General features: G+C 43.8%; 1 protein-coding gene across 1 annotated transcript; it reads right to left on the reverse strand.

The window, feature by feature from the left end:
- Positions 1–2,018: 2,018 nt before the first annotated feature.
- On the reverse strand, positions 2,019–24,670 carry ZC3H15 (zinc finger CCCH-type containing 15). Its single transcript, XM_083153475.1, has 10 exons — positions 24,482–24,670; positions 17,159–17,230; positions 16,226–16,337; positions 14,061–14,213; positions 13,880–13,971; positions 6,478–6,660; positions 5,963–6,109; positions 5,744–5,845; positions 4,487–4,616; positions 2,019–2,402 (listed from the first exon to the last, which is right to left on the reverse strand). The coding sequence occupies exons 1-10, from the start codon at positions 24,554–24,556 to the stop codon at positions 2,221–2,223; spliced, it is 1,248 nt and encodes a 415-aa protein (XP_083009601.1). The 5' UTR covers positions 24,557–24,670; the 3' UTR covers positions 2,019–2,220.
- Between the last annotated feature and the right edge of the window lie 5 nt (positions 24,671–24,675).

The raw sequence follows: 24,675 nt of genomic DNA on the forward strand, positions 1-24,675 counted from the left end.
ACCCCTCCGATTCCACTGCTTTAACTATAAGGCTCCTCTTGCTGAAACAGCCATAGCCAAGATGTGAGAATTAAGTATACCACGATATCTTGTAGCCTCACCAAGATACACAGCAGACTCCCATATATTCTCAGCTAACGTGCTCAACCGGGATATATGCAAACCATCCTGTAAGCTAGCAGAAATTGTATCTGCCCAAGCTTCAATTGTTAAACCATGAATCCCCCAAAGCAGGCCATAGTGTCCCTGCAGTGGAATAAATGTTCTTCAAGTAGTTACTAATCTCCGATCTGCTGGATCCTTTAGTGAGGTAGCTGCAGGAATCGGCAGAAGTGTCTTCTTTGTGAGAAGTGAAACAGAAGCATCAACCATATTTGGCATTTCCTACCCAACCCTGTTCTCTGAAGGAAAAGGATAGGATGACAACCACCACTTAGGGAAAGCAATTTTCCTTGGACTTCGGCATTTGCAAGAGCCTTGCCCCAAACTGGTTCAGGACTAGGTCTAGCAACCTCTCTGCTCTGGCTAGACAATGCTAGCTGAGCAGACACATCTGACATGACTCCAGGTAACGTTGACACCCAACCTGGCAGCCAGTCTTTTATCGGAGCCTGTTGTGTAGAAATATCACAAGCAGTACAAAATGGTGATATGCCATCATTGGTCTGTGAAAATTTAGGGAACAGGGGCCTCATCTTTTGTTACTCCACCTCCCACAGCATGTGCTGGCGGCCAAGTGTAAAATGTGGCCTGCCGCACTGCACATTGCTCCGTTCACACCTTAGCAGCCTATGGGAACAGCGGGCAGTATTGAGGAGACCAAAGCAGTGGGGAGAGGGTGTGCCGCTGCAGGGGATTTGAGTGCACCTGAAAGTGCCTCTTCTCCCAAAGACTAATGTGAATACCATCATTTTTTACCTCAGAACCCGCTATGCAGGGACCTGGGCAATACTTACCAGACATTCATCTTTAGCTAGCTGCTGGGGTTCCATTGCCACAGTGTGCGGTGGGATGCAAGGTAACTAGAGACCTATGTCCCTTGCAGCCAGGGTCGCAGGCTCCAGAACCCGAAGGGTGGGACTAGGTCCCACTGCCAGCTCCCACGGTGCAGGCTTACAGTGGCCTGTTGACAAAGAACTATATAAAAAGTTTTACATTAAAGAAATAAAATTGAAAATACTCTGGAATTCCAGAGCAAGTGACCAGCTCTTCAAGGCGCATTCTAAAAACTGGGGCAGGGGCATGTAAAATTTTATTTCAATAAGTACATGCCATTTTGTCTAGGCGCTAACCTTTTAAGTGTGACATGTTTTTACTTAGCAGCATATGTACCAGTTGCAATTGAAACAAATCATGCAAACCAAGAAAATATATAAAAACACTATTAGGTACTTATGTAATATCTGGGCTCCCGTTTTTCTTATGAGACCGCGTGCACTCGCCACGCTTCGGGCACGGTGGCTCGCTACACTATATAAAATCAACTCCATGCGTAGTTGGATAGTAGGGGTATGAAAAAATGGGGTGCATTTAATATGGGAGCCCAGATAATACATAAGTACCCACTATTATTGATCTCAATTATATATAGAAATCACAAACTCTACTTCTGTAAAAGAAAAGAGAAAAAGTTTACAAAATGATTTATTCTCGAATTGGCTGCAAGACACATCAGTATAGATGGAGACTGAATAGGATGGCATTAGGAAAGGGGGAAGTAGGGGTGGCCTACATGGGTATGTGCAATGCATCAGCACAAAGGCAGAACAAAAGAATGATACAGTTTCATATGACTTTTTACAGTATATAACAATGAGGTGACATACCTCCACATCAATATGCTGACTGAAGTCCTATTGTAAAGGATGATGACTTTGTACATAAATAAGGTGATGCTTAATGCCATCTCATATTTAGTGTGATAAGACTTATGAAAAGGTTTGCCTTACATTTTTATTAAATCAAGACAGATAGCAAACATAAAACACAATGTATTTAAATAAAATAAATCACATCCATCCAAATGAGATCTTTTATTTGTCATTCCTATAGTCTGACCACTTCACAGTGGTCAAAATTACATCACAAGAATGTTTTCTTTGATTTAGTTTCTGATGTGCATTTCAGGAGCTGTAAGGGACATAAAAGTTTCCATCATCCCCCAAAAAAACTTGATGAAGCTTTACAGTCTGAATATCCTAATGATGTTAATATCAGTATTCATTCGTCAAGCGTATTCAGCTGTTCCTCAAGTTCGTCCAGATCTTCTCCAGTAAAAAGATTTTCATCAACAGGGACAGCATCCATAAAATTATTTTCCTGATCCTCTTCACTTAGTTCTTCATAATCATTCAAGTCACCGTTTCGGATTTCACCTCCAGAAGCTTCATTTAACTTTATGTCTGAAGGAAGATAAAATAAGATTTGGTAAGAATCCATTAAAGGAAGATTTCAATGAAGACCACCCTATTTTATTATCAGTTATTTAGTGCAAACATATTCCGCAGCGCTTCACAGAGAACATTTACATCAGTCCCTGCCCCAGTGGAGCTTACAAATTTATATTCGCTACTACATGTACACAATACCACATTCATTCTAGGGTTAATTTTAGTGGGAGACCATTAACCTTCCAGTATTTTTTTGGAATGTAGGAGAAAACCCACGCAAGCACGGGGAGAATATACATACTCCACACAGTTTTGCCCATTTTGGGAACTTAAACCCATGAACTCAGTGCCATGAGGCCGTAATGCTAACCATTACACCGTCCGTGTAGCCCCTAACAGACCGTCTATAAATCTGGAGAAGGCTATTAGGTGTTGCTCTAACTCAGTGATGGCTAACCTTGATACTCCAGCTGTTATTGAACTACACATCCCAGCATGCTCTGCTACATGTTTGCTATTTGGCCATGCTAAAAATTATGTAGGGCATGCTCGTATTTGTAGTTCAACAACAGCTGGAGTGTTAAGGTTAGCCATCTCTGCTCTAACTCCTTAGCTGAACTTATATGTTCAAAGCTATGCAAACATTTGAAAGACAACAATTACACTTCCAGTCTACTGCATTTTCTACTGGCAACAAGCAGTTTGGAGTTCTAAGTCTATCAAAATAGAAAAAAAGGGACGGAGAGAAGAGAGCAAGTATGAGAGGCGAACAATGGAAACTGGGCTGATAGAATAAGTTGGCAATCAAGTGGCTGCCATAGAAAGTTAAGAGTGAAGGCAGGGCATCAAAAAGAGGAGAAAAGGAAAAAAAACAAGGATAATGGAGAAAAGTGCAGAAAGTCAGGTTAAAAAGGTTAAAGTCTTTGAGGAACAAAACATTTGTTATTTAGCAAGTTAACACCTAAAATACTTTAAAAAAAAAAAAAAAAAAAAAAAAAAAAGGATGGGACTAAATGTGTTTAATGTGGTTTGACATGCTCGATTCAGTGCGCTGAATCATGGGAACGCATGAATTACGAAGAATGTCAGAGCTCAAGGGGACACTCTCACATAGAAAGTAATTTGCTAGTTGCCCCCCTAGTGTGAGAGGACCAAGCATTGTTTACAGTCGATGCCCTTCAGTATTCTTATGTGTCTATGTAAAACCGACACAGACGTGTGTGAAGACTATTGCTGGGTTTCAGAATTTCATATTGTTCCAAACAAGGTGAAATTCACAATACTGTACATAAGTTTTGGTACAGTATTATTTATATTAAAAAAAAAAAAAAAAAAAAAAAAAAAGGATGGGACTAAATGTGTTTAATGTGGTTTGACATGCTCGATTCAGTGCGCTGAATCATGGGAACGCATGAATTACGAAGAATGTCAGAGCTCAAGGGGACACTCTCACATAGAAAGTAATTTGCTAGTTGCCCCCCTAGTGTGAGAGGACCAAGCATTGTTTACAGTCGATGCCCTTCAGTATTCTTATGTGTCTATGTAAAACCGACACAGACGTGTGTGAAGACTATTGCTGGGTTTCAGAATTTCATATTGTTCCAAACAAGGTGAAATTCACAATACTGTACATAAGTTTTGGTACAGTATTATTTATATTAAAAAAAAAAAAAAAAAAAAAAATCGCTGACTTATCAGACACAACCAAACGTCCACCTGCAGCTTCCGGAAGATAATCTCCCAGCTGCTGTTAATTTCAGAGGAAAATATCCCAGCCTCTCCTGCTTCCCTCACCCGGTGCCTAACGTGGAGCCAACTACTGCTGACAGGGCTGCAAGGTGGCACCCCACCGCTGCAAAGATAAGCAACCATAAGGGATATGTACAACCAGCAGCCTTTACCTTCCCTGTATACACCCAACAGCGTTAATCAAGAAATCTAGACATTCGTATAACTAATATAATAAATGCGAAAATGAGCTCAGGAGAACCGCGATTTGTAATGTCTACCCAAGGGTGTACATACCAGGTGGAACGAAGGGCTAGACACAAAGTAATAAAGAATCTTCCATAAAGATGCATGTTAGATGAACCTACCATCTTTATCAGTCGCTGTGTGCTGATAAGTGCTGAACCGCTCCAGGCTGGCCACTGTAATTCCTGTGTCATCAACATCTTTAAGAACAAATCGGCTCAAATCTATATCTTTAATATCGGAAGTTTCAGTCTGTACAAATAAAAAGTAAATCATTTCTTAAAATATATACACTCAATGCGCCTCACTTCATTAACACCTTCTCCTTATTACACACGCTCTGACCCACTATAACTGAAACAATGCACACAACACCTGTAGTAATATCAGTCTGCCTTTTAGTCAGGTTTTCATCTAAGAGAAGGACACTTGCATAGGTCACTGATCTCTTTGCGAGATGAGCTTCTAGTAACAAGTAGTCTTTACAGAGGTGGAATGTGAAAAAAAATAAAACGAGCATATTCCAATCTCCCAGTGATCTGTTACCATAAAGTACCCTTTTGTACTTGATCTATCTTAACTCCCGTGAGTATCTGCTTCTCCTCCAATTTTAGGTCTAAGACCGAAACTAATGGTCTGAGGTGAACTATTTGGCTGCTGCACGAAGTCACCTGGGAGAGAGTGAGTTTGTAGATGTAAAAAAGACATATTCTAGCTATTATATTCTAGAAGGTGCTAGATAATGGAGAAGTAGAATTGGATGTGGGCAACATCTCCATGTATACCTGCACTTTAGTAAATATACTCCCTGGGGTCCAGGACTTTAAAACCAGATGAGCCTTCAATCATTAGGAAGAGTAGTATACCTTATATAATAAAAGGCCAATACTGCTCCTTCCCTCTATGGGTGGAATTCAAGAGTTGTGGCCATTAGATGGTGCCCAACAGATCAATTCAAGGGTGTGCAAACATTTTTAACATAGCGCAAGATATGAGAAACCAGCAACCAATGCAATTACTGAAAATATATGGGAAAACACCCAAAGGAGGGTAAGCATAGCTCCCAACTAACCTTGTTTTGGTCCTGATTTTACCACTAAGGTGGGGGGATTCTGACAGTCGAAACCCCAGATGTTTTCGCCAGCTTCTGACACTAGACAGTCGGAATTTAATGTTCCGACTGTCGGAAAGTCTGTGCATCAGTGAAAAGGCCTCGTATTGTCGAAAAACGGCAGCAGATTTGACAACCCACCGTCACAGATTGAATACCACCCAAAGTGTGAAGATGGTGGCATTTTGTGGCATATATGTGGAAGAGGTTTCATTGTATGGATTTCATGAAATTACATGTCGGGAGATTTGTTACTGCAAAAATTTACCTCATCTTCATCTACTTCAGCTGTATAATGAGTGTCATCTGCTTCTTCATCATCGTCATCCACAAGCTCAGGCCGAAATTCAAATACTTCACGACCACTGATCTAGAGAGAGAACACAGACCTGCTCACTATCACAGGGCAACTGGAAGCCATATGCCACACAAACACAGGAGACGGTAAAGTCAATGTACAATAATATAACATAAGAATACTGCGTACCCCTAAGGATTTTCCGGCTTTAAAATCTGCCTTTCTTCTTTCCATTTCTTCTTCAGATTTTATTATTCTATCTTGCCTCTTTCGTTTTTTCCAAGAAAGAAATGATTCTAAGGTGATCCTGGTAACATTTGGCCCAAGTGCTGCACGCTACAATTACAAAAAAGAATGTTAATAGTAATGTCAAGGTTTCAGCATACAGCAAAATGACAAACTGGAATATCCCCTTGGTTAGGAGATCGGCTTTCAGCTACCATAAAACACAGAATTATTCTACCATCTTTTTTTTCTCTAAGCTACTGAGCTTTCTGCTTCTTGCTTTAGACTAATTGGTTGAAATACCTTTTTGGATTGCGAGCTCCGATTATTGAAACATTTTAGGAAAGGTAGAATATCCGATACGCACTAGTACTTTGCACAGGCAGCACTTTTGTGGAAGAGCCTACTTTTACCTTCTGATGTGATGTGAACTTAACACCCCAAAGCTGCTCAGTGTGCTGCAGATGGCCTGTACATACCTCCTTTTCTATCAAATCTTCTAGTGAAACTTCATCATCTTTTTCTTCTTTCTGTTTGTCTTTCTTTAACACAAATCCAGAGGGCAGAGCGTGACGGTACATGCAGACGTCGCCTCCACCAGGGCAGACCCAGAACCAGCCATATTTGTTGTTTTCTATCGCATCAAGAAAGAATTTGCAAACCTGGAACAACATGAAGTGGCTTCTATTTATTTATCTATCTATCATGTACTTGAACACAAAACACCACATTTCCTTTGTTAGTTTTAGATATTTTACATATTTTTTTAAACAATGTTTTTTTATTGAAATAAATCAATTTAGAAGGAATAAAAGTCTAAATGTACAATGAAACTTTATTTTTCGGTTGACTTTAAAAATATAGCTCTCCAGATCCAAGTGAACATCCAAGGTAAATATCAGCTACGTTGAAACCATAATAAAAAAAAGAAGAAAAAAAAAAAAAGAAGAAAAAAAAAAAAAAAAAAGAAGAAGTGGATTTTGGTCCTACCTGTAAAATCCTTTTTTCTGAATCCATGGTGGACACTGGGACAGTGGGGTGTGGGTGGAGCCACCGGCGATAGGCACCAAAGAGATTCAATTTCTTTTGGATGCAGCCCAGGCTCCTCCTTCTCCACACTTCCCCTAGGCTTCAGTTGTTTCAAAGCTAGCCCAGTAGGGACTGGAAGAGAAAGGATAGAAAACCACACACACAGAAGTAAAGCAAAAAAAAAACAACAAAAAAAAAACCACACCTCTCATTGTCAGCACCGTGCGTGAGGGTGGGCGCCCAGTGTCCACCATGGATTCAGAAAAAAGGATTTTCCAGGTAGGACCAAAATCCACTTTTTTCTATCATACTCATGGTGGACACTGGGACAGTGGGGCATCCCAAAGCTGTACCCTCAAAGGGTGGGACGCACCTGAGCTGCATACATAAATTCGGAACGCTCGAACAACATCTAAAGAGCATAGCTCTGACAAGTCCTCTGAAGGTGAAAATGCAGGAACAACTATATTTTGGTTTAGGTGAAAACGTGTAACAACCTTAGGGAGAAATTCCCTTCGAGTATGTAGAACGGCCCTATCTGTGTGAAAAACAGGATAGGGTGAAACATGTGACAATGCGGATAGCTCCGATACCCGTCGAGCAGAGGCAATTGCCAATAAAAATAAAGTTTTCCAGTATAGCCATCGGATGTCTACAGATTTCCAAAGGTTCAAACGGTGAACCTTGAATGGCTGATAAGACCAAAGGTAGGTCCCATGGTTGAGTAGGTGGAATAAATGGGGTTTGCACGTGTAAAACTCCTTGTAAAAAAGTTTGGGTACTTATGTATTATCTGGGCTCCCATGTTAAATGCACCCCATTTTTTCATACCCCTACTATCCAACTACGCATGGAGTTGATTTTATATAGTGTGGCGAGCGCAGCGAGCCACCGTGCCCGAAGCATGGCAAGCGCAGCGAGCCCCGCGAGGGGACGCGGTCTCATAAGAAAAACGGGAGCCCAGATATTACATAAGTACCAAAGTTTGAACAGCCATTCTCTTTGCAAGTCGTCTTTGAAAAAGCACAGAAAGTGCTGACACCTGCACCAAGAGATGCCAGATGTAGCCCCAACTCCAAACCAGATTGAAGAAAAGCCAAGACCCTGGAGAGACGGAATTCCTGAGGTGAAAAAATCTCTTTGAGCACACCAAGTGTAGAAGGACTTCCACACGCGGTGGTAGACCCGCGAAGATGAGGGTTTTCTTGCGGCTAACATGGTCTGAACCACTCCTGGAGCAAACCCCTTGGCCCTCAAAATCTGCGTTTCATCGCCACGCCGTCAAACACGTAATCCTGTTTCAGTGGAAGATGCCATGGAGGTTCTAGGGACAATGCTAGTAGATCCGTGAACCAGCCTCTTCTCACCAGTATGGTGCCAGAAGTATGAACGTTGCTAGTTCTAGGTTGAACGGTAGTCGCGGAAGGAGGGCCACTGGGGGAAATACATAAATCAGGGAGAATGGCCAAGGAGCTGATAGGGCTTCTGTCAACACTGCTCCTGGGTCCCTTGAGCGAGCTCCGTAACGAGGTAACTTGTGGTTGTATCTGGACGCCATTAGATCTATCTGAGGTAGGCCCCAGCGTTCCACAATCTGTTCGTATACATCCTCATGAAGACTCCACTCTCCTGATTGTATGTCCTGTCTGCTTAAGAAGTCGGCCTCCCAGTTTCCTATTCCGGAAATGTGGACTGCCGAGAGCGCAAGAAGGTGATTCTCTGCCCACTGTAGTAGAGGGAGTACCTCTACCGCATTCCTGGTTCCTCCCTGGTGATTTATATACGTGGCGTTGTCCGATTGGACTTTTACTGGCCTTCACTGGACCAGGTGTTGCGCTTCGATGAGGGCTCGAGAAATGGCACGTATCTCTAGGATGTTTACAGATGGGGCAGGCCTCTTCTTTGCTGGGGAATTGCCAGAACGTCACCGCTGCCTGCCTCACCATCTGACTGAGACGCGCGTGCAACGGGAACCCTGTCTCCGCTTCAGGGAGAAGGACAGGGTTAGGGGGGGGGGTGTACGGGCAGGCGGCAGTGACCCGGGGAAGCACTGGAAGCGCCGTCGGAAGGGGACGCGCGCGCGCGCGCGTCCCCTTCTCGCTATAGAGATGGCGCTGGCGGCGCCATCCCCTGCAAAGATGGGACCTGCCCCATCTGTATGTGGAGTTTTGCTTCCACCTTTGACCAATGACCATGAAAGGAGTGTGGGCCTGGCACTGCTCCCCAACCTCTGAGGCTGGCATCGGTGGTCAGAATTTCCCACGCGTGAGCCGAGAATTGACGAGCCACCAAGAGAAGGAGATCCTTGTCCGATTGGACAAGGGAAAGGTCTGGTTCTTGATTCCCGCTGACCCTTGGGGCTGTCGAAAGGCCGAACGGTAACGCTGTGAACTGATAATGAGAGTTCTGGACTGCAAACCGCAGGAAGCATTGGCAATCCTCTCTGATTGGTACATGCAGGTATGCATCCATGATGTCTAGAGACGTCAAAGTCTCCCGGCTCCAGTGCCTGGAGGATTGACCGGAGGGACTCCATCCTGAACCTGGGCACCTTGATAAACTTGTTGAGATGTTTCAGATTGAGGATGGGTCGATAGGAGCCATCCGGTTTCCCAACCAAGAAGAGGTTTGAGTAAAACCCCTTTCCCTGTTGACAGGTGGGTACCGAAACTATGAAATTCCTGTCCAGAAGGGATTGAATGGAGGTGGAGAGAGCTTCTAATCTGTCCTGGTCTTGTGGCAGGCCTGTTTTGAAAAACCGGGCTGGGGGGCGTCCCTGGAACGGTAGTGGATGAGCCCAGGCCTCATAATACCTTATCCAGATCTGTGCTGGGATGGAATACTGCTATCTTTTTCTTCTTTTTGAAAACAGGAGCATCTGATCCTCCTGAACCTTAAGAGAGGAACGAACCACTTTGATAAGTGCATCAACCCGTGACATAGTCATACGGTCTTCCTTGATCATCATCAGTGCCTATAATACCGTCATCCCCAGTATCATCTCCATCCGTGTCATCCTGTTAAGGCAGTACAGTAGGTAGAGCCCTGCGTCTAACTGGTGCCTTCAGGATAGATTGAAGGGAGCTGGACACTTGTACCAGACCCTGGATGGAAGAGGATAAACCCTGAACCAAGGCCTGTTCTAGTCAGACACAGTTGGCACAGTTTATGTTGTGGCCACTTCGGCAGCAGATGTGTGTGACCTGGCTGCAGCTAACTATGTGGCTAAATCTCTCATTGCAGAAGAGAGAGTGATTGCCCAAGCTGGCTCAGTGGACCCCTGTACAGGTGTACTGATAGCTGGGGGGGCATTTACAGAGCAACGGTCACACAAACCTGGGTCTGTCTGTGCCTCTGAGGAGAAATGATCCTTACAATTACCACATGTATAAGCGTGCAGCCTGGGAGCAGTACCCTTTGAAGGTTTTGCCGTGGGCTTCCCTTTCTGTGACATATTATAAAAGTCACAAGCCCCCACACAAGGTCTGACAATAACAGGCTATATTTAAAGAAATACAGACAGTCTTAGAAAACTTAAGCCCTATCAAATAAGCTAGGGTTAAGGTTTAAGAAAATTCATGCATACAGAAATATATACAGAGTATCAGCGCTACAATAGCTTGATATCAATGTTTTAGCGAAAGAAAAAACCTGGTCCTGGTTTGCAGAGAAGCAGGAGTCTGGGTGCACTTCTCCCTCTCAGCGCTGTGCTGTAATGGCGTTCAGATGCTGCGGAGACGGGGAGAAGCAGAGCTCAGTGAGGGAAGCGTGATTGACAGCGCTGTAGTATGGAGGCGGAAGCTGAGGATCTTCCCGCCTCCTCCTGGAAACCCCAGTGCTCTGCGCTATCTAAGATGGCGCTCCCCAGTACAGCTATCCTGGTGGTCTAGCGGCCGCGCGGAGAAAACCGGGTGCCTGCTGCCAGGATCGCCGGGGAATGCACCCTTTCCCCGGCAGCTATCGCCGCTCGGTGTCCCGCTCTGTAGGAGTCGGGATCCGCTTACCTTACTGGAAGCGGCACCTCGGTGTGCTGCGAGGTGTCCGGTGTGTCTGGCCATAGAGACTAGCGTCGGACCCAGTCAGGCAGGAGCAGCTGCCAGACGGTGGCTGTCTCCTGAAGTTGAAATTTTTTTTTTTTTTTAAGTTAGGGCACAGAGCCCTCTCCTGGCAGTCTCCTGACCTGTGCCTAACGGCATCAAGGAGCAACTGAAGCCTAGGGGGGCGTGGAGGAGGAGCCTGGGCTGCATCCAAAAGAAATTGAATCTCCTTGATGCCTGTCGCTGGTGGATCCACCCACACCCCACTGTCCCAGTGTACACCATGAGTATTATAGAAAAAAAGCGAAAAACATGAAATGTCATAGAAAAACCTGGAGAGCACGGCCAACACAGAGTCTAGATTAAGCCTTATACAAACTCTATGGCACATGAGCGCGTTGGCATAAGATTGCTTTAAATGGTTTTGTTGCATCGTGGCTCTCCAGTGCAAAAAGCAGTACCGCATCGCACCTCTCCTGCAGCAAACAGCAGTGTCAAACCGCCTCACATCCCTCCTGAGCCAATAGCAGCATCGCACCTGTCCTGCACCTGACAGCATTGCCAAATTGCACCTCTCCAGTGCCAAATAATATAACCGCATTGCATCCCTCCTTTGTCAAATAGAAGTATTGCATCTCTCCTGCGCTAATCAGCGCCGCATTGCATCCCTCCTGCTGCAAACAGCGCCACATTGAATCCCTCCTGTGCCACATTGCAGCTCTGCATTGCATCCCTCCTGCGCAAAATTGCAGTGCTGCATCGCATCCCTCCAGTATACAAATAGCAGCATTGCATATCTCCTGCGCCAAACAGCAGTGCCACATCACATCCCTCCTGCGCCAAATATAAGAATTGCATCGCATCTATCCTGCGTCAAATAGGAGCATTGGATCACATAACTCCAAGTATAAAAAGTTGTGGCAGGCCCTATTATAGAGAAGGACATTGAAATAAGTCAGGTAAGAGAATGATATGAAAAGGATGTATTACATTATTAGTGTTCCCGCTAGGCTGTTTTAGCGGGGCGCTGCTCCCTGCACGTTTTTTAAAGGGCAAAATGTGCCCTGCCCCTCTGGCAGCCCCGTTGAAAGAGCCCGTCTCCGACCCCACCGGTGTGCACTGGGAAACCCAGCACCGCCATAGATGGCGATGCCCGGTGCTTCTCCGACAGTGCAGAGACTTCGGAGGGACCAGGCGCACCCCCTTAAGTGATGGCGGCGGCCCGGGCACACCCCTTTTGTGAGATTAGCAGCCCAGGACCACCCCTTCTGTGATGTTGGGGCCCGGGAATGCCCACAACAAATCCTAGAAGGAACTCTAATTATGTTAAAAAAGTAAAAAAAAAAAAAAAAAAAAAAAATTTAAATAATGCCTACAAAGAGAACATGTAAAATTCAGGTTATTTATTTAGGTTTTAGAGGACTCCTGGAAATGAACAACTTCAGTCATAAAAATATCTTGTACCCCAAAAATAAAAAGCCGTTTTTGCCATTTGCAACAGTTTATTTCCTATAAGTAGTAGCCTACATCAAGAAAGGAACACGCAAACAGATTTAGGTCAACCTACCTTCTCCAATCAAACTTAAGGTGCAGATACGCGGTGCTGTAGCACATTGTATGCTTTTTGTAGTAGATGCTAACGCACCGTGAATGGGCACCTTTAGCAATGTCCAAAGTGGAGTCCCACAAGGTTCAATATTGGGACCCACCTTTTTTAATATATTCATTAATGATATAGGAAGTGAGATAGAGCCAGATGCACCAAGCTTCAAAAATGATAAAAGGAGAGTGATAAACAACCAATCAGCTCATGCCTGACATTTTTCAAACACAGTCTGTGACATGGAAGTTAGGAGCTGATTGGCTGGCAGTTTATCACTCTTTATTTTATCACTTTTGAAGCTTAGTACATCTGGCTCATAGTGAGTAAAATGGCAATATTTGCAGACGACATAAAATTGAGTAAGGAAATTAACTCAGGAGAGGATGGGAATACACTACAAAGTGACTTAATTAAACTGAAAAGGTTAAAATGCAGGTAATGTTGATAAATGTAAAGTAATTCATTATGGGAACAAAAATGAACAAGCTACTTGTAGGCTAAATAGAGTTATTATAGGGAATTCTGCTGTAGAGAAGGACTTGCTCAAGTGCAGAAGCAAAAGCAAACCGGACACTGGCATGCATTAAAAGGGGAATGGATTCAAGGTATGCCAATGTGATAGTGCCTCTTTACAAGGCATTGGTGAGACCACACTTAGAATATTGTGTTCAGTTCTGGGCACCTCACCTTAGGAAGGACATAAATGAATTGGAACAGGTACAGAGAAGGGCGACTAAGCTAGTAATAGGTCTTGGATCACTAGAAAACAAAGATAGATTAACCAGGCTGAATATGATTTCACTGGAGAAACTGAGGTTGAGAGGTGATATGATTAGTATGTTCAAATACAGGATTGGGAATCATATGGAACTGGGAGATGATTTGCTCACTAACAGGCCTATACTTAGGACATGCAGGGATGTACTGAGGCTCGAGGAAAATAAAATCCGTACTGAATTAAGAAGAGGATTCTTCACCATTAGAGCAGTAAAATACTGGAACTCATTGCCAGTGGGGGTGGTTACAGCAACTACTGTTATTGAACTTAAATCAAAACTGGATACATTTTGGGCAACTAAGGGAACCCTATAGATAGGACTTACTCAAATCAGTAGTTACAAGTCAGATAGGTTGAACTCGGTGGACGAACATCTTTTTTCAACCTTAACTACTATGTTACTTCTATGTACAGTATACCTATAGACAACATACTATTTGAGTTTTGGGCTTCTTCTTCTCTGCTTCACCGTGCTTTTTGTTCACCACCTCCTCCAACTTTTTCTCATCCCACATGTCCATTGTATCTGTACACAGAAAAAGCAGACATGAGAATACATGGTCACCTGTGCCAGATACAATAGCTTTGTAAATACAGACAGGCTACAGCTCTCACCTTTTTCAAGCTCATCATCTCTACCATCAACATAAAGACTTCTCTTTTCACACTTCCTTTCTAAAGACAGATCATGGGAGAATTTGCACTTATCGCCTTTAGTGCATTGGCCTTGCTTGTAGAACGCACATACTACCGATTTCGGATCAACACCTAAGTATATCAAAATGGAAAATATGTAAAAATCAAAACAATGACATGCACAAACATGTTCCATGGAATAGAAAGTTCACTCCGGATAGAACACAAAGGGAGTAAGCCAAATTGGGCAACATTTTCAAAGGAACACTCAATCCTATAGGTAGCAGGATGTGGTTTAAAGAGACTTCACTATTTCAAGAACACATAAGGCCAAGATCCTTTGGGTCTCCATGACTTTTTCAAAGCACCCTTAAGCCAAAATAACTACCGAACTGTCACTTTTTAAAAAAGTAATTGTGTCAAAACAATGGTATCAGAAGACAGCATCGCTGGAGCCCCAGATACCGCCCATTGGTATGCCAGAAAGGTGAGTATACATGTTTTTAACGCAGCGTACATGAATACTCCCCTATGTCTTTATTCAGTTCGATACTGGTCAAGTGCACCTGCATCCATTTATTAAAAAAAAAGCCCAGGCTTTGTAAATAAGAATAATTTTTTTTTGCAGTGGAATAAATCATTCTAAAAAGGTTCCTGTGCATTCATGCACCAAGACCAGCTCCCCTCCCCCCACCTGCTTACAAGCGTGTCCTCTCTTCCCTAGAACATCGTATAATACCCCTTTCAGACCTGTGACTTGGCAATTAGCCAGCATCATTTTGCCGGGTGCATTCTAACCCTCTTACCCACCAAGCAGCAAATTACCTGGACATTTTTTGAATAACACGGGTATTTCTTCGGTGCGAAAGGGTCACAAAGCGGGTCCTAAATCCCGGGTCACCGAACCTGGAGAAGAGCATTATCGACTACCTATGATTTAATACCAGGGTTGACCCTTTCGCACTGAAGAAAATACCCGTGTTAAGGGGCCTACACATGTGTAGATTGCTCAGAACACTTCAGCATGATCGCTCAGCACACAGCAATGTGTCAGCGCTGTGTGCTGAGTGATCTGTTGTTGCGCCATTGCACGGCCCTGCACCTTGCATCGCTATCAATGTTGCCCCTTCACACACAGCGATGTACTGTAAGGGCATTTTCCAAGTGATCTAGTGAGATTGCTTAGAAAATGCTTAGAAAATGCCTGTATATCGCTGCAAGTGTAGGCCTCATTATTCATCAAATTACCGGGTTGAAATTTGCCAAAGACAATTTGCTGCTCGGTGTGAAAGGGGTATAAATCACTTACAGCAGGCACCCCCCTCCTGTAGATTTCCTTATGCAGCATCTCACATATAACATATTTGCAGGCATCCGCTGGGGTGCCTTTAGAGAGTACTGTAAGTAAGTATAATTTATATAGCGCACTTTCTCCAACAGGACGCAAGGCTCTTTACAGACATTAAAAATCAATGCACATAATACAGAGGAAATTGGCAGTAGAGTAACAGAAAAAAGAAACCCTTAAGCATAATGCAGGATTGGTGCAGCATTTTGGATAATAACTTCCATGAGTTATGTACTCCACCCTGACAAGGTACCAGGTGCGGCAGCCATTTTAGGCGCTCTGCGTAGGATTACCCTGGGTGGAATAGATCACCCCTAAAAGAAATTAGCCAAAAATGGGTGATTTCAGTGAATACTCAGGTCCATGTATTTTTCATCCCATCCACAAGCGCACCAGATGAGGCAGCCATGGTGGGCGCACTACGAAGGTTACACTCTAGGAGGCGAGCCATACAAGGACCCAATGCATATACTGGAAAGCAAATACTTGTGTAGTAGCATGAGTCAGCACTCCCAATTGCATACCCAGAAATCCCAAAAGAGGGAATAACAGCACTCACCAGTCTGCTCATGAAAGTATAAATCCAGAGTTTAAACTCTGGATTTACACTTTCATGAGAAGACTTGCGAGAGGGAGATAGATAGATATATCTCAATTCGTTATACTGGGTGATTGAAAAGGCTTAGAGAAGGGAGTAGAGAAAAACCTAACCAGATACAGCACGTTATCCTTTACATGCCTTAACATCCGCGCCATTTGTAGGTCTCAATGCTTAAAGCATGCAGGGTGTATCTACCTTTGCTGACCTTTTGTGCAGCTACTACCGGTTTAAATAGGTCATTGAGTTCTTGCAGTTCCTTCTTTTTGTCATCCTTTTTGTTTTTCTTTTCACCTTCTGGCTGCACCACCTAAATGATACAGAAAAGAGTCCATCAATTTCAGTACAGCTCTGTGTCAAATGGATCCTATTCCTTATGATTGCACTGTTTTTTTTAAGATACTTAAAGCTATAATCCCGCAAAATGATTTTGTATTTAATTTTTCTTTAAGAACAAATCACTGTGGTTACCTGTAAGACGACACATGGAGTTGCTTTTTTCCTTAGGCTTTCTCCAAAATCTGCTTTCCATTCATTGTTTATAGTCTGACTGATGAGGTAAGCTTATGACACTTAAAATATATGAATTTGTGACAAGCACTTGACCACTGAGAAAATATGTGTCAGAATGGCTTGCAGAAACCAAACACTTCAACTCTGGGACAGATGTTTTATTTTTGTCATGTCAAACAGGAATGGATTATCAGATTGCCCAATTACTGTGCAGTCTGAACACAATGACCTATTTTTAGCTCAGTGCGTACATTCTTCAATGGAGTTGGGAGGTTGGGCATTGGGCATTTTAAGCATACAATGCGACTGTCTGATATGACCATTTGCAGGACCATTTAAAGAAGTTTATTGGCTATACAAGAGAAAATCGGAAATACCTATAAAATTATATATATTATTTGCAAATATTAAGGAAAGTTTTTCTATCTTCATTAACTTTTAAATAATCTGGCTAGAAACTTGCCAGTCAAAGCTTATTTAAAACGTAACTTTCATTTTAGTGTTAACCAAAGTCATGAAAATATAAATAAATAAAATAATTCGATGTTTCAGGGGATTGCAGCTTTAGTAAAAACAAATGGCAATCGTTCTACTTACTACGCCCAACTCAAACTTCACCTGATGAGTAACATTTTTGATGAATTTTTGCTGCTTGGCTCCTTTCTTGTTCTTAAGTCCAAATGTCTTGTCCTTCATGAAAAATGGAAAGAAAAAAAAAGGTTATTTAGAGTATAATGTCCTGATAGATATGCTGAGATTTTAACAGCCAGAAAGCTCATTCTGGATTCGGTTGCAAATCTCTGCACGTGTGCACACAAAACTTGTGTCCATTCAGGAGTGTTCAGATACCAGGGACTGTGCTGTGATGTGTTCCCTCCTCTCATTACAATGGATACGCTCAAAATTGGAATGAATGAAAATATATGTGTGTGTGTATAATTACATTGCTAATATTTATACAGGTACAAAACAGATTATCCGGCGTTTGATTATCAGAACTCATCAGGAGGTAAGTAGGGGTTTAGATGCTGTGGTTGCTCAGTAAGGCTTAGGAGACGGAGTCAGGTTAGGTGTGTGTGTGTGTGTGTGTGTGTGTGTGTGTGTGTGTGTGTGTGTGTGGGGGGGGGGGGGTGGCAGGACAGTACACTGCTAGGATGACACTATGGGGGTTTATCCTGATTGGTTCAGCCCCCTGCGGGGTGCTGATGTTTTGCGACTGCGTGGGCACATTTCTGCGCATGTGCAGATGCAGGGTGCTAGCGGGCACGGCAAACTACATGTTCACTATCCCACTCGCACCTAGTAGTGAGGCTGGGGGGGGGGGGGGCGCAGCCCATGGGAACTCCCAGCGTTTCTCCATAAAAACGCTAGGTGTTCCCATGGTAATTGCCCGGCCCCGGTGACGCAGGTGCGGGCAGCTGACATCACCAGATGTCAGCTGTCCGCCTACTTACGGCACAGGGCACTCGGAAATCAGAGATTGCATATTATTTTCTTTTATTTGCTCCCATTTACAACTGCAGGACTTTCTTCTGGCTGCACCCACTCGGTGGAATGCCCAAAACTTCAAGCATGACCTTCAGTCAAGTTTATCAAATTCCAGGACCGCCCACATAACCTTCATAAACCTTATCCAATTACATATCCTCACTTATTTTCTCTCACTTTTCCATTTTCCTGGCCCCTGGACAACATTGCTGGGGCAACATATTATAGAGCCAACAAAAACCTTTGCAATCTGGTAGTCCTCCTTGTGTAACCATGACTGGTTCCCTATAGATTGAACGTTTGCAAGCCAAGCTTTTCTACCATTTTGAATGTAGGTCATTCCAGATCACCCCCCCCCCCCCCAAAAAGAAAAAATGAAATGCCCACCAACCATCTCAGATTTTTACAAAAAATTTATTTGACAAATTAGTTTATTAAATATTGTTTATCGTTGTTTATTTTCTGCTGGGAAAGCAGAGAATGCTGTACTGTAGTCTCGCATTTGCCATGTGGAAGATTGTAAAATGCCACACCTGATTGGATACAATCCACCTAATTAGTCACCTAATAAAATGTATTTTGCACATCTAGAATGGTGATTATGATTCGAAGAGAGATGGTATCCTGGAAAAAAAAAAAACAATCTCCAGCATTTCTATCCCGGGACTGGTGCCTCCAATCTTGGGATATTGGGATCAAAATGCAAATTGACCCTTTTCTGCCTTGCAATAACCAAGAAATACTGGTGTATGGTCTCTGCGCTTCAGATAAGGTGCAGCTTCTGATAAATCATACACTATCACAATAAATGAATACAGAATCAAAAAACAGTGGCCCAATTGTTCATTAGATGGCATATAATCTATTTTAGGTATAAAAAAAGGATTATTGCAGAATAAAGTACGGATTTGTCCGCGCTATAGATACCTGTTTGAGCGAAGGGGGCTGCGGGGCTAGAGTGTGTCCACACTCTTGAGGTATTGTAGAGTTTGGGGGTGGCCCTGCGCTCACCTTCTGATATGTCAGGGTTCGCAAATACTCGCTATAGCGAGTATTTTACCCACTTTTGAGCACCAGGGACTCATTTTTTATGAATGGCTGGGTCCCCTGGGACTCGCTCCGCCCATTTCGGCGTGCACGCCGTGTTAATATGTGTGACAAGGGCGGAGGGATCCGTTTCCCCCTCAATTGTGATGCGACTGTGGAGAAGACACAGCGTGACGGCCGCTTCACACATCTGCTGGGCGCAAAAATGAAAGGGTCCCTGTCACCGCAGAGTCATAGGCAGCAGTGCACGGAAGCCGCGTAAGCTGGCTCCTGCACTGCGCCTCAACAACAGACGGCTGGAGCCAACACCAGAAGCAGCTGCTCAGCAGGGGAACAGAGCTGCAGCTGGTGTGAGGACGGAGCACGAGGAACTGAAAACAGCATTGGGGGCCAGAACCAAGGAGGTGTGACAGTGAGGACGGAGCAGACCTGGGCAGGAAGTAGAGGTAAGAGGGGTGCGTGGTCCATTTAGCAGTCTGCTTGGCTGTGTCATGTAAGGGGATTTATTGCTAGCAGGACTCGGGCTGCAGACTTCCCTCCTCCTCTCCTACCTCGCGGTGCTGCTCTCTTGTGTGTCACTGTCATCTCCTCCAGGCTCTGAGTGCTGGCTGTTATTGGCCCGCTTGTCCCCTCCTCCCCTCACTGCACGGCTGGCAGAGAGGCTGCAGCTCACCAATTACCTCTTAACAGGCAGAGCTGCCTGTAGGAAAGGAGCCTATAGACTCTGCTGGGATTTCACTCACCCTATCCCTCCTGTTCCTGCTGCCATTACTTTTAATTTTGCTCTAGAAACAATAGACAGGGGCAGAATCCTGATTGCTGCAGCACAGGTGTCCCTATTCTGACATTATGCCTTTTTCTAGTATATGTGTATCTTGCTTTATGTGAGTGGGCAAATTGCCAATTGATTACCCCCCAACCCACAATAGCCACAATTTTGGGGTGCCCAAATCTATGTTTGCTTACCAAAAAAAATAGGCTCAGGCTGGCCCTTGGCTCAGGGTATATGCCATATGGAAGAGAGGAGTAGGCATCTGTATGTGCCATGCTGGGGATGGGGAGAGGAGGCTTTATTCTGTTGGGACCCAGAAAAGGTCAAGTAGGACCCAGATTTTTGTAAGTGAGGGGTCCCAGGGACCCATCATTTTGGGGGGTTTTCGCAATCACTGTATGTGTGTTGCAATCTTTATTTTTAAACAGTGTAATCACTCGATTCTGGGATTAGTACTACACACATATCAGAAGGTGAGCGCAGGGCCACCCCCAAACTCTATAAAAAAAGGATTGAAGGCAACTGGAGAATAAAAGGCACTGAAAGTGCACTAGCAAAATCTGAAATGAAAAAGACATAGGAGGTGGAAACTTTGGAACCAAAAGGACTAAATAATGACTTCAAAATCAAATGGTTCCTATAACTGCACTTCATATGAATTTTCAAATTTCTCCTCAAATGAAAGGTTCCCACTCTTTCCTATACCCTATATATTTTCTGCGTTCCATAAACCAATTGTACACAAGCAACATTCAGGCCCGCCCCTCCGCAAAAGGGTGTGGATTGTATTGTCGACCCAACTTAGGTCGACAGGCAGCAATGTCGACATGGGACTAGGTTGAGAGGTTGACATGGGTTTTTTCCCTGTTTTTTTACCCGAATGTCGACAGTCGACATGGACACAGTTGGAAGTCAACAGCAGCCCCTTGCATAGCTCGCTTGGGGCACGGTGCCTGGCACACTATTTTATTCTCCCACCACGCCCTAGTGCATGGTAGGGCATGAAACACCGCCTGACGGCACATGTTGGCTCAATAAAACAGTGAAAAAACCCATGTCGACCTAACGCATTTGTCGAACTTGTCCCATGTCGACCTAGACACCTTTCGACCTAGAACCCCGTCGACCAAAGTCGGGTCAACAATACGACCGTATCCCACCACAAAATAAATGCTACTAATATTGGAAGTTGGCAGTGTTCTGGGAGTGTGGAATGGATAGCCACTCCCCTCCTGTGCTCCACAAGTGGAACGCATGGTGACTTCTGGCACTAACTTCCAGAATCGCTACCTGTTCCCTGCGATAGAGAGGTCTGCCGGCAACAGGCAGATGCATGTCTCAAGAGTGCATATTCTGCCTAAATCCACGGACCTCAAAATGTTATACACAAAAGGAGGAACTAAGTCCGTTTGAGCTGGGGAGGAAATAACATGCGTTCCATGGCCATGATGACTTCCAGTCCGGTAATAACGGAAGTGTTTATTTAAGGAGAATTTTCATCTTTTATCTTGTTTTATTAATAACCTGTAAAATACAGTGGTCATTGAGCTATATTAGATTAATTAGAACCACAAACAGGTCACCACCCCCAGAGAGGGAGGAAGAAGGTGTTTCCTTACATGGGTATAATTAGGACATAAAGTACCACACTTCTGTACACCCTGAGGAAGGCTTTGAGATAGCCAAAACGTGTTGGTGGTACAGAAGCTTGCTCTGCAACCATGTGGGAACCTGTATAACATACGTTTTGTTGACTGACTTCTGGATGGTGTTACCTGCATACTAACATCCCCCACCTGATAGATGATCACAAATGCCTTATATTATAAGGCCCCATACGGTACAAAGAATTCTGTTATATATATATATATATATTTTTTTTTATTACTGTGTTGTGTTTACACTATGAGGTTATTTTTATTTTTCAGAGGCAACTATGGAATAAGGATTTGCCTGTTTCTGGTATAAAGACGTGCTCAACCCAGGCCTAAAAGAGGCCCTCTTCTTGTACACAGTTACACCTACCTCATCTGTTTTCATCTATTTAAATATTATTTCATGTAATACGCACCATGATGGTTGCATAATTGTATGTTTTTGGAGGAATATATCCCTGTGCTCGCATCTATAAAGGAGATGTTTGAAGAAAGGCGTTACATTGCATCCCTACTATACAAACACGTGATTTACTCATGCGTAGGAGAGACCACCTCCTTTGGTACAGCTCTTCACTCATTTGAGTAAAGTGACTTTATTTGTGGTTTACCGTTCTATCTGATACGCACTATGAGAGTTGTGTGGTCTTTTTTGTTTCTTTGAGGAGAAGAGTGATCTCCGGCATTTTAAAGTCCTTCTACAGAGTCCCTGGGATTTGAGAACTACCTTATAAAAGGACAATGTATACATTTATTAGGACTCAAATGTAAGTGTACATTCCCAACTAGGCGTGCTGGTGCCACTGGTTTTCGATTCTGCTGCCTTGCAATAAATAAGGTTGTGCAAGTGTGCAGTTATGCACCAGCTCGCCACCCCTACTTAAGGACTGCTTCACAGCAGTTCCCAGCATGGTGAGGTTTCCGGGGGATCTTGACAATGCCAGGATTCAGAATTTTGTTGATCACGAAAATCTGGATAAAAAGAAATGCCCTGGGATTGGCCTCGGTAAAGTTGATGAAAACACTTGGAATAAATTTTGTAGCAACTTTTACAGTTTGATCTAGAGGTCCTTCAGTAATGCTCATTTGTTCCTGAGGTAACTGCATCAATATCTGAGCAATACAGACAAACCAAAATATTTAAGTATGTTACTTATTAAAACAGACTGCTAGAAACATTTAAGGCCTGCAAACCACCTCTGCAAAATTAGGCTCTTCTTATCAATCATGACCGGACAAACTACAGATCTGCCACTTGGCAGAAGAAACCAGTGACAATATCACTAAATCACAGGACACCATGTGACCACTGGGCACTTGAGCAGAGTAGTAGATCATTTCCAGAATCACTAAGGCCTAAAGACAAAACACAGGGTCATCTTGTGACAGTACTCGAATATTTGACAGTTTTACTCTGGATTCTGTGGTATTGTATTTTCACATACTAAAATATTAGCCTGCCTGCTTATTAAAGCAACAATAGAATGGGTATGGGTCATTAGGTCGACAGCCACTAGAATAAACACATTAAATAGGTCAACAGGAAAAAGGTCCGAATCCGCTTTACTGGTCAGGCATACTTGCGTATACTAGGAATTTGATTTGGATTGCTGTGCAATAGCCTGGTAGGTAACAGTAAAGACAGTGACAGTACAGATATATGCTACATATACCCTGGGGAGGGTGAGGGACATGTACAGGGGAGACACGGGAACGTATTATGGGCTGAGCTGCACAGCACCTAGGCAGCCATCAGCAGCACCACTGGTCATTGGCACAGCCAGACAGGCAACAATACAGGTAGAGATAGTGCAGTTATTTACACAGAGAACATATACTTGCCGAGCTGCACAGCGCCAAGGCAGCCATCAGCAACGCCACTGGTCACCGCAACAACCATACAGGCAATACAAGCAGAGACAGTACAGTTATCACACAGGGAACATATAGTCACTGAGCTGCACAGGGACTAGACAGCCATCAGTGGCATCAACATGAGGTTTTCATTTTTGTGGGTCTATGTTGACTTATGTCAACATGGACATCATATAAATGTACAGCTTCGATTGCCATGCTTTGGGACCACTATTATATTCTTACTCGGATAGTAATGTATGAAAAACCACCTCTTTTTTAAACAAAAAACCATGAAAACCTCATGTCGACCTATTTAAAGTGTCATCCTAGCGACTGCTGACCTATAGTGGTCTACCTAATGACTGCTTCCCCAATATAACAATGTGTGTTATCAGCTCACATTACTTACATGGGTTGGCTTTAGATCAAGTTCTGGCTTAACCAAAACTAAAGGACTTCTAGCTATTTATTTACTATTTCTTGTATTGCGCAGCGGATCCCTTCCCGCTTTACAATTGTAAATAAACCATTCTGTGACCATGTGGATGTACAGTAAGCATCCAGCATTCATTACAATACATTCTACATACAGCATGAAGATTTTCGAACAGAATAATATTGTTCATGAAACAAAGTTTGTCTACAGCCAACCATCAGAAAACAAAATGTGTCACTATCTCAACGTAGATATTTAAGCATTTCAGATTTTCGAATTAAAGATTCTTAACATGCATTGGATCAAAGAAAGCAGACCGGTGCCTGTGGGGACAGGAAGCAGCTACATGGTACCACAGGAAACAACGGATTACACAAACTGCTTTACAAGTGTTATCAACTCCTAGAGAGACACAGAGTGGGGGGAGAGAGCTGTGCCACATGGATCCCAACTAGTCCCCGAACATCTGTCCCCGTCCCCCCCCCCCTCCCAACCAAAAGACACAACCAGCCACTCTAGTCCCAGCAAAAGGGAAGCTATGGAGACAGGTTGCGCATATCTGGCAGCCGTGAACCCTCCCCGTATGGGCCAGCGATCAGGCCACGGCACCATGGTGACACTGACATGAGGTGCCGGTCCTGCGGGAGATGTACACAGGGGGAACGTGTGGGATGAGCTTGGGTCACCTCGATGATCTTCTCCTTCTTTTTCTGATCAGTCTTCTTGGTGGTTGTCGGCGCCTGAGCTTTCTTAGGCGGCATCACGGCGCACGCAGCTCGGACCACACTCGGCAGCGGCTCCTCACTTTACGGCTGGAGGCACGACAACGACGTCATCACTCCCGGTCCCCGCGAGAGTAACCGGCAGTGCGTCCACAGCG

Source organism: Crinia signifera, chromosome 7 (genome assembly GCF_055691185.1).
Source record: "Crinia signifera chromosome 7, ASM5569118v1, whole genome shotgun sequence".
Taxonomy (NCBI): domain Eukaryota; kingdom Metazoa; phylum Chordata; class Amphibia; order Anura; family Myobatrachidae; genus Crinia; species Crinia signifera.

Coding starts and splice junctions, on each gene's coding strand:
- ZC3H15 (XM_083153475.1), bottom strand. CDS start 24,556: ATGCCGCCTAAGAAAGCTCAGGCGCCGACAACCACCAAGAAGACTGAT. Junction 13,972..14,060: donor AGATGATGAGCTTGAAAAAG/GTGAGAGCTGTA, acceptor TTCTGTGTACAG/ATACAATGGACATGTGGGAT. Junction 5,846..5,962: donor AAGCCGGAAAATCCTTAGGG/GTACGCAGTATT, acceptor TTCTCTCTCTAG/ATCAGTGGTCGTGAAGTATT.